This window comes from Somniosus microcephalus, chromosome 14 (assembly GCF_052327205.1).
Source record: "Somniosus microcephalus isolate GS21.2 chromosome 14, FLI_Smic_1.0, whole genome shotgun sequence".
NCBI classification, from domain to species: Eukaryota; Metazoa; Chordata; class Chondrichthyes; order Squaliformes; family Somniosidae; genus Somniosus; species Somniosus microcephalus.
In genome coordinates, this window is record NC_141000.1 from 96,970,322 (window position 1) to 96,981,414 (window position 11,093).

General features: G+C 40.9%; 1 protein-coding gene across 1 annotated transcript in view; it reads left to right on the forward strand.

Annotated features, from left to right (window-relative positions):
- Positions 1–7,888, forward strand: part of chd1l (chromodomain helicase DNA binding protein 1-like) — a 156,090-nt gene extending 148,202 nt beyond the window's left edge. Inside the window, exons 24-25 of the mRNA XM_086007017.1 lie at positions 2,095–2,178; positions 7,464–7,888. Of these exons, the coding sequence (XP_085863143.1) occupies positions 2,095–2,178; positions 7,464–7,595 (216 nt within the window). The 3' untranslated portion in view covers positions 7,596–7,888. The remainder of the gene's footprint in view (positions 1–2,094; positions 2,179–7,463) is intronic.
- Positions 7,889–11,093: the final 3,205 nt, after the last annotated feature.

Sequence of the window (11,093 nt, forward strand, 5' to 3'; positions counted from 1 at the left end):
TCCACAGAGGCATAAGAAAAAACGACCCTGAGCCAAAAAGGAGAGATTGGGAAGGGTGAACAAAAGCGTAGTCATAGCTTTCATAGACTTAACTAAAGCTTTTGACACCGTCCACCACCAGACTTTATGGCATATCTTGTCTAAGCTTGGTTGCCCCGATAAATTCATCTTAGTTCTGAGGCTGCTACATGACAACATGCCCGCAGCAGTTCTCAGCAGCAGCGGTTCTATTTCAGAGCCCTTTACAGTTGAGACAGGAGTAAAACAGGGCTGCATCATTGCTCCAACCCTTTTTGCAGTGTTCATCTCAGTTACCCTCCATCTCATCGGCAATGATCTGCCCACCGGAATTCAAATCCTTTACCGTACTGATGGCCGACTTTTCAATCTCAACAGGCTTAAGGCCAAGAGCAAAGTCTCCATCACTACCATTATGGAGTTACAGTATGCAGATGATAACGCCATCACAGCTCTTTCCGAGCATGATCTACAAAACACCTTGAATGCTTTTTCCAGAGCTTACAAACTTCTGGGCCTCACCATGAATATAAAGAAAACCCAGGTGCTCCACCAGCCATTACCTAATCAGCTTGCAACTCCTCCCTCTATAAAGATTGATAATAACACCCTTGAAAATGTCAACACCTTTCCATATCTTGGTAGCCATTTATCCTCCAAAGCTGACATTGATTCTGAAATCCATCACCGCCTGAGTTGTGCAAGTGCAGCCTTTTCTAAACTGAGGAGGAGAGTCTTTGAAAATCATGACCTCCAAGTCCAAACTAAAATTCTTGTATACAAAGCCATCGTCCTTCCCACCCTTTTATATGGAGCTGAAACCTGGACTACGTACAGTAGACATCTCAAAGCCTTAGAGCAATACCACCAACGCTCTCTACGCAAAATCTTGAGGGTCAGCTGGGAGGACAAGCGTACCAACTGGAGTATACTTGAAGAGGCCAATATCTACAGCATCACTACGCTCATCATGCAGCATCAACTCCGATGGATTGGACATGTCATTCGCATGTCAGACTCACGTCTCCCAAAACAGGTTCTGTACTCCCAGTTGAAGGAAGGGCAGAGGTCTCCTGGTGGTCAAAAGAAGCATTACAAAGATAACATCAAAGTAATCCTTAAAAAGTTCCATATCGATATTAATAACTGGGAGGAAATCGCACTGGACAGAGACAATTGGAGAAAATGCATCCACAACGGTGCCGCACTACATGAAAAGAATCTCCAGCATGCCGCTGAGGATAAACGCCAGCGCCGTAAGGAGAGACAACAACTTAAGAAGAGCCATACTCCAGTCACTACCAATAGTCTTACATGCCCACACTGTAGTAGAGTCTGTGGATCTCGGATTGGCCTCCACAGCCACCTGAAGACCCACAAGTAGATGACTGATGAAGGACATAACATACTCGAATTCAAGTGGTTGCCGATGATGATGAGTCAAAGAGGTGGTTTTTAAGAAGAGTCCTAAAGGAGCAGAGGGAGATGAAGAAACAGAGAGGGCTTTGTGGAGAGAATTCCAGGAATGGGACAAGGCGGCTGATGGGGGATTGGAGATGGTGGCCAGGATAGTGCGGACAGATGGGTTAACGTTTGTTTTTTGAGTGGGGGGGGGGTATGATGATCGTGTTTTTGAAAGGTTGGGGAACAATGACTGAAAAGAAGAAACTATTTATAATATCAGCTAAAATAGGATCCTGGAAGGGAAGTTGGATGATTAGCAGTTTAGTGGGAATGGGATCAAGGGAGTCCAAGGTAGATCTCATAGATGAGACGAGCTCCGAGCAGGCAGAGGGAGAACATGGGGGTTCAAGGCTAGGGCAGGGATGGAACGGGGGGCATTTTGGCTTACTGGGCAAGAAGAAGGGGACAATTGGCAACTGAACAATTGGTTTCCATCTTGGAGATGAGGAAATCCATGAACTTTTCACATTTGTTAGAGAGAATATTGTGGGTACCAATTCTTATTTCATAAGGTGCTGACTACATTCTTTTCAATTGTGAATTTATTGCACATTCAATTGTGAATTACTGTGATTTTCTTTCTGTGGTGATTACTTTCCTTAATGAGAATGCACTTATAATGGTAACGTGGATCAGAATGTCTGTGCTGAAACCACTCATATTGTGGCACAAGTGGATGATTCCAGCCAAGTGCAGGTAAACAATATCAGTTTATAGTAAATTTTCCCTTTATTTTCATTTATATTTTCAATTTTCCTTGTAGTCACTATCCCACAATTGCATGTTACTTCATACTGTTCCTAAAACAAACTATTTGCATTTCTACAATGCTCCAAATGTACAGGAAGATGTCTTGAAGTGATTTCCATTGAGGAGGGAAAAACACTAGACATTGAGCAGGAGGGAAAAATGGAAAATAAGGGAAGATTAAGGAGGGGTGCCCAAGATATGGTTAAAGAGAATGGTTTTGAGAAGGTTTTTGAAAGCAACAAGGGAAGTGACAAGGTGAAGGTAACTAGGAAAGGATAAGCAGCCACCAATGATGGCGGGTAAGGAATCTAGTCCAGTATTTGAGGATTGCTGGGTGTGTTTGAGCACATAGGGCTGAAGGAGGCCACTGAGACAGGCTGGGGCGAGGCCACAGAGGAATTTGAAAGCAAAGACTAGAATTTTGAAGTCAACCTGCTAGGTCATGGGAAGCCAGTAAAGCTCGAAGAGGACAAGAATGATGGGAGTTTGTGTGGGTGAGGATATGGGCTGAATGAGTTTTAACAAGAGGAGGGTTGAAACAGGGGAGGTCAGCTAGAAGACTGAGCTAGAAGAGCATTAAAGAAGGATAAGCTTGACTTGAGGAAGACATGGACCAGGATTTCAGTTGTGGTGAGTGAGGAGTAGGGCCTGAGGCAGGCAGTAAGGTGGAGGTGCAAGAAAGTGCTTTTATTAACAGAGCAGATGGTGGAAAAATCTTGGGGTCGAGCAGTATGCCAAGATCTTGCATCTCCTGTCTTCGCCTCAGGTAGTAGCCAAGGAGGTTGTTGAAGTCAAGGCCAGAGTTATGTAGTTGCTGGCAGGTGATGAAAATGATGGGATAGCAAAATACTGCGGATGCTGGAAATCCGAAGTAACAACAGAAAACACTGGAAAAACTCAGCAGGCCAGGCAACATCCGTGGAGAGAGAAACAGAGTTAATGTTTCAGGTCGAAGACCCTTCGTCAGAACTGGAAAAAGTCCTGACGAAGGGTCATCGACCTGAAACGTTAACTCTGTTTCTCTCTCCACGGATGTTTCCAGCATTTTCTGTTGTTATGATAAAAATGATGGGTTCAGTTTTGACTGGAGTAAATTTTGACACATCCAGGTCTTGATGTTATACAGGCAGCTGGAGAGTATTGTGTTTGGATCAATGAAGCAGGCAGAAAGGTTGTCAGCATATATTTCATGGGACACTGACACCAGTACTGGGACAGAAAGAAGCTGTACCATTGGGCCGGCTGGGACCATGGTCCTAGCGGAAATGATAACTAGGGCTGTAAATAAGACTTTAAACTAATAACATGGGGAGAGGGAACTGCTAGAAATTACAGAAACCTAACAATAAAAGAATCAGGATAAGAGAGTAAAGGACACACTAAAGGCAGGAATAAGGATAACATGAATGGCCAGAGATCGGATAAAGTCATAGCGTGTAAAGGCAAAATCACTACTAAAAACAAAGAGAGAGGAATAATAAATAAAAGCAATTTAAACTGCTAGCACAGCAATGTATGTAGTATTCAAAACAAAATGGATGAACTGAAGGGATTAATTTGTAGAGAGGATCCGGATATAGTAGGGATGACTGAAACATGGCTGCATAGAGAACAGAACTGGCAACGAAATATTGCAGGATATAACACATTTAGGAAGGAAGATGGGGAAGTGGTGTAGCTGTACTAGTTAACGATAACACAATGGCAGTAGAAAAAAAGGATGTAACTAGCAGTAAGATATGGATCCATATGGATTGAGTTAAAAGATAAGATGGAATCCATTACCCGAATAGGGGTATAATATAGACCACAAAATAGTGGAAGGGAATTGGAGGAGGAAATATGTAGGCAAAATCTACAAGGTGAGCAGCAGGCATAGAATAATAATCATGGGAGATTTCAACTGCCCCCAAATAAACTGGCAGGAAAAAGTAGTGAAAGTAGAAAAGAGAATCGAGTTTTTATAGTGTATACTGGACTCTTTTTCTCACTCAGTATGTAAGAAGTCCAACAAGAAAAGAATCACTGCTGGATCTTGTAATGGGTAATGAATCAGAACAGATAGGAGAAGTAAGAGTAGGAGAGCATCTTAGTATAGTAGTAGTGATCACAACATAGTAAGATTCAAAATTAGAATTGAGAGTGACATAAGTAGGACAAGACTAAGGTAATAGATTGGAAAAGAGCAAATTATGAAGAACTGAGAGTGGAACTAAAGAAGGTAAACTGAGAAAATCTTGAAAAACAAAGAGACAGAAATACAGTGGGAAATCTTTAAAAGGATAATCAATAGAGTTCAAGAGAAATGTATTCCACTAAAAGCCAAAAACAAGCAAGCAACTATGAATCTGAAGAAAAAGACATATAAAGCAGTATTTAGATACCGAAGGAGAGGAGGACAAAAGGGAATACGAGGAACTTGGGAGAGAAGTTTTTAATAAAAGCATCAGGAAGGCAAAGAGAAATTACAAAACCAAATTATCAAGGAATATAAAAAGAAATAATAGTGTTATATAGACACATAAATAACACAAGGAAAATTAAAGTAGGGATAGGGCCACTAAAGGATGAGCAAGATAAACTCACAGGTAATGGCAGAGAAATGGCAAAAGTATTGAATAACTACTTCACCTCAGTTTTTACTAAAGAAGATAACAAAATAGGCTCTTCACCAGAGGATGAGCTTAAAAAGAATATTAACACAGTTGGGATAGAAAGGGAGAAAATAATTGACAAACTAGCTAAACCAAAAGAGGATAAAACCCCAGGCCTGGATGATATGCATTCACGCATGCACAAGGAAACTAGGGAGGAGATAGCAAAGGCACTAGTTTATGGAAGTTCCATAGAAGAGGGGATGGTGCCAGAGGACTGGCAGACAGCTAATGTTGCTCCTAGATACAAAAAGGGAGATAGAACAAAACCTAGGAACCATAGACCAGTCAGCTTAAAGTCAATGATAGGAAAGATACTGGAATCTATACTAAAAGAAGCGATAGAAGAGCATCTAGAGACAGCAAATAGAATAAAAAAGTCAGCATGGATTCCGAAAGGCTGAGTCATGCTTAACTAACCTGATAGAATTCATTGAAGAGGTAATAGAAAGAATAGACAAGGGTAATGTAGTAGATGTCATATACTTAGATTTTCAAAAGCCCTTTGATAAGGTACCACACAGTAGGCTCATGACAAAGGTTAGGACATGTGGAGTCAGGGGACAAATAGCTGAATGGATAGCAAATTGGCTAAAAGATAGAAAGCAGAGAGTAAAGGGTAGTTATTCAGATTGGAGGAAGGTAGAAAGCGGTGTTCCATAAGATCAGTGCTGGGACCACGGTTATTTATAATTTACATTAATGATTTGGCTTGGGAACAAGTAACTCGCTGGAGTTTAGAAGAATGAGAGGGGATCTCATTGAAACTTAGAAAATTCTGACAGGACTGGACAGACTAGATGCAGGAAGGATGTTCCCAATGGTCGGGGAGTCCAGAACCACGGGTCACAGCCTAAGGATAAAGGGTATGCCATTTAGGACAGAAATTAGGAGGAATTTCTTCACCCAGAGAGTGGTGAACCTGTGGAATTCTCTACCACAGAAGGCAGTAGAGGCCAATTCATTAAATATATTCAAGAAGGAGTTGGATATATTTCTTAAGGCTAAAGGGATCAAGGGGTATGGGAGAAAGCAGGGACCGGGTACTGAATTTGGATGATCAGCCATGATCGCATTGAATGGCGGAGCAGGCTTGAGGGGCCGAATGGCCTACTCTTGCTCCTATCTTTTATGTCTAATATCAAAATTTGCAGATGATACCAAACTGGGGGATATAGCTGACACTGAGGAAGAATGCAATACAATACAAGATGACATTAGAAAACTTGCAGACTGGGCAGTTAATTGCCAAATTAATTTTAACATAGATAACTGTGAGGTGATGCACATTGGTAGGAAACATAGAAACATCACTTACACCTTAGAAAAAAAGAAACTGAATGGGGTAAAAGAGCAAAGGGATCTTAGGGATACAGGTAAACAAATCAGTAAAAGAAGCATCACAGGTCAACAAAGCAATTAAAACTGATAAAGCCCTGGGATTTATTTCTAAAGGTATAGAATTCAAAAGTAGTGAAGTTATGTTAACCTTGTATGGGACCTTGGTCAGACCACACTTAGAAAACTGTGCACAGTTCTGGTCTCCATACTATAAAAAGGACATAGAAACACTGGAGATAGTGCAAAAAAGATTTATAAGGATGGTACCAGAACTGAGAGATTACAGCTATCGGGAAAGATTGAACAGGTTGGGGCTTTTTTCTTTAGAAAATGTAGATGACTTAGAGGTGACCTGATAGAGGTCTTTAAAATTATGAATGAGTTGGACAGGGTAGATGTGGAGAGAATGTTTCCACTTGTGGGAGAATCCAAAACTAGGGGCTATAAATACAATGGTTACTAATAAATCCAATAGGAAATAAAGAGACATTTCTTTACTCAGAGAGTGGTTAGAATGTGGAACTCGCTACCACAGGAAGTGGTTGAGGCAAATAGCTTTCAAAAGGAAACTAGAATAGTACATGAGAGAAAAGGGAATAGAAAGATATGGTGAAAGGCTGAGATGAGGCAGATGGAATGGGAGGAGACATGTGTGGGGTATAAATACGAGCACAGACCAGTTGGGCCGAATGGCCTGTTTCTGTGCTGTATGTAATAGCCCCATGCTTCCAGATAATATTGCCAAGGGGTAGCATGTAAATGGTGAAGGAAAATGGACCAAGGATGAACTTTTGGGGTATACTGGAGATGACCGTGTGGGCAGAGGAGAAACATTGGAGACATGTATCAGTTGTAATCCCTGTATTGAAACAGGAATGTGCAGGACAGGGAGAAACCAGTGACACATGGGTAGGCTGCAGATTAGAGACATTTGAGGAGGATGGAGTGGTCAAAGGTGGCAAAGAGGTCAAAGAGGCTGGGGAGGGGGTGCGGGGTGGCTGGGAAGAAAGAAACATAGTAAGTAAGCTATGGTCACAGTTATACAGACGTTGTTTGTGACTGAACAGTATAGTCCTAGTACTGTGGGTGGGGCAGAAGCTAGATTGGAGGGTCTCTTAACAAGGATTGGTGAAAGGTGGAAGTGCAATTGTGCAGCTTCATACTTCCATTCTTTTGTAAGTAATGAGTGATAGTGTAACAGAATCTCACTGATCATATTGTGTGCCCTGGCTCTAGGAGTTGCGAAGCTGCCTACAGGAGAATCCCACAGCAGTCGTAGTCCAAGCTCGATGGCTGGAAGTTTGTTTCTCAAAACAGCAGAAGGTTGACACATTTTTGTACGAAATAAAACTAAATGACTCTCAGTGAAGTTGACATATGCAAAGATCATTCAGATAGCACCCTGAAGATGCCATGCAAATATGCAAATAGCATAAATGGGTAATCAATAGATGTGGGCTTGGGTTAAGTACAATACGATATCCTTATCTGCTGTTATCATTTTACCAAAAAATTATGAATGTATTTCAGTTTTATTGTTTGAGTTTTTTTGCATTATGAAATTTGCTTTTACACTGAAGTATGCAAATTCCACTTGTTTGTCAGTTTCTTATTATGTTTTATTGGGGTTTAGAATTAAATTTGAATTGAAAAAAACTCAACTGGTATTTTTACAGATGCTTCCCCAATTGGGGGTATGATAGCCTGGTGGTTATGGTACTGGACTAGCAACCAAGAGGCTGCGAGTTCAAATTCCACCATAGCAAATTTTGAAATCTGAATTCATAAAATTCAATTTGTGGGCTGGCACCAGGAAAATGACTGCAAAAGCTGCTGGATTCATAAAAACTAATATCCTTCAGGAGGAACATGCCGCCTACACTTGACTCCAGTCCCACTGGCTCACTTTGAGGAAATAGGAATGGGCAAATAAAAGAAATGTACTCATCCAAAATCTGCTGTTTTTATATTTATTTATCATAGAAAAAGGATGAATTGACACATTTGACTGTAAATGAATCAGATACAGTGGCCGGGGAAGGGAATGGAATCGGTGGCAAGGGTACAGAGTTTGTTGCGTGGGCCAAAAATGATGGTTTCAATGTTCAACTGGAAGAATCTGCACCTCATCCAAAGCAGGATGTTGGACAAGCAATCTGACAATACAGGGGAGTCGAGAGAGACGATGGAGTGATAGAGCTGGATGTCATCAGCTAAAACTGACCCGATATCTGTGGATGATGTCGCAAGGGGCAATGTGTAGATGAGGAAGAGGAAAGGACCAAGGATAGATCCTTGGGGGTCCCTGGAGTTAACACTGTGGGTGCAGGAAGAGAAGCCATTCTTGGAGATGCTCTGGCTAAGATTGCATATGTTAAGAGTGGAACCAAGTGAGTGCAATCCCACTGAGCTGGACAATGAGGGTGAGGCATTGGAGGAGAATGATGCAATTGATTGTGTCAACAACTACAGAGGATAACTGGAATGGACTGGCCAACATAGCTGATAACATCAGTATTTTTAAGAGGGAGTTAGGCATTTGTTGCGAAAATTGAGGGACACAACTGATGAAATGAGCATTCAATTTTTGAACTTTGGGACTGACGAGATGGATCCAGCCCTGTACATTTCTATGTTCCAATACTTATTGCTGCTAATGTGCTGAAATACATATATATGTTTTGATTAATTAAAAATATATATATATATCTAACAAAAATTGCAGTATAAAAATACAATGCTGATGTATGTGGAGGCATCCTGCAGTAGTACTGTTGATACAGTTAGCTATCATCTAATTGGGAAAGTCAATAGGAACATTGATACTATGGGTATCCGGTGACAATCACCTATATTTTTGTATCATATCCTTAAACACCTACCATGTGGCACCTCTCGGTTCTTCTGACCAGCGAAGTCAGCAGTGAGATGTGTTAGAGCAATGAACCATTAACAGTAAAAAAAAAAAATTTAAAAAAACTGGATACAAAACTGTTTACAGTAAAATGATGAGAGGGTAAAACACAGTTTTCAAGCCAGACCAGGACATAAAAATGAGGAGCAGGCCTAAAGTAGTTTCTTTTAATATAAGATTACAGTTTCCTTCAAAGAATTAGATTACAGTAAGTCATTTGCTAGTCTTCCTCATTCCTGAAAGCTCCACTTACAATAGAAAGTACCCACATGCCTTCTGTCGGTGTCTTAGCCTGTGCCAGCTTATCAGCGTTTTACAAGAAAAAATAGCCTATTTTCACTGGTTGATACGGACACCCTGGAATCAATCAGATTGGTTGGATGGTGAGCCTGAAGGCTATTGGAAGCAACCAGTCAAACATTACTTTCTCCCACTTCATTTATAAATAAATTGAGGTAAAAATGTTCTCATAACAGCTGATGATTTTTGGGAGCTGTAATTACAGGTATGTTTAGCATCTGTCCTGAAAAAGTTATATGTAACATGTAAGCTGCTAAAATTCAACTTTTAGGAAATTTAATTTTCCTCAATAGAGCTTTCTGGAAATGTTAACTCTGTTTCTCTCCACAGATGCTGCCTGACATGCTGAGCGTTTTCCAGCATTTTCTGCTTTTATTTCAGGTTAAGCATTTGTCTGCTATTATCAGATGTGTCTGCACAACTACTTTTATTTTCACTTTCATATTTAAAAAGCCACTCTGGGAGAAATTATTTTTGGCTTGAAATGCAGAAGTAAAGTGAGTTCTAAAACGTCAGAAAATCCACCAAATGAAGTGTCAAAATCAAAATTTTCTGAGGAAGCCCCAAGGCAAATAAATCTCATGCCTTCAACACTTGCATTTCCCTTCAGTAAGTTCTAACTCCACTGCAGCTGCAAACTGCAATAGATTTTTTTTCCTCTTGTAATAAAAGTGATGGACTTTTGGGTATATCTGCAGCGTAAATTATGATAAACCCATCCCCACTGAACTATCAGTCTAGCCTATCATCTCCATTCATCATAAGGTCTTTATTTAGGACTGTTTTGGTCTGTCAGCTTTGTGACCTATTTTGAAGCAGTCAGTCATCTTTTGCCAGTTTTCTAGGTTGGCATGTATGAAATTATAAGCAAAATAATCCAAAGACTGGTGGTGAGTCCCTGAGAGCTAACATCTTCAAAGCCACATAGGAGTACTGCTGCTGTTAAATAAAGATATGTAAATGACCTGAGTTGGTTCAGGCAGCTGACCTACAGATGGCTCTGTGAGGAACCTTGCACATTGCCCTAAGAAATGGCCTCACGCCCCACCAATCCATGATGGTCGCCTGGGAAAAGATTACATGGCAGTTGAATACAGAATAAGTGCAAGCTGCGTAAACAGGTTTGTGTTTCTGTGGAATGTTTAGAAACAGTGGGGTAAAAATTAATTATGGCCCATTTTCGGGCGCATAACTGACCTGCACACCCGAGGCAGGAGGCTTGAAGCTCACCAGAAATTGGACATTGGTCTCGTAATAATAGGGGCGAGCTGCTGTCACCTGTCATACTTCCAGAGACGGCTTGCCCATGTAGCAGACTTGAATTTGAGACGCCTGCTTCGCCAGCAGTGGTCCTCGGGTAAGTGCTGGGGGAAGGAGAACAAAGGCACCAGTCTCTACCCCAGTGTCTTTCTGATTGAAGGTCTGTGCCAATTTCACATTTCTCAAGTTTACCAGTCCTGTACAGGTATGCTGATATATTTATCTGGAAAGCACAGGCAGCTCAGGTTAGACCAGTTTTAGGGACAACAATATTCCTGCCTGGTATTTGTGTTAAACAAGACGTTACCTAATAATATTTTTTTTTATGTGAAGTATCTTAGCTATGTCTAAAATGTAAAAGTAAAAAATAATTGAGATGAAGCGAACAAAGG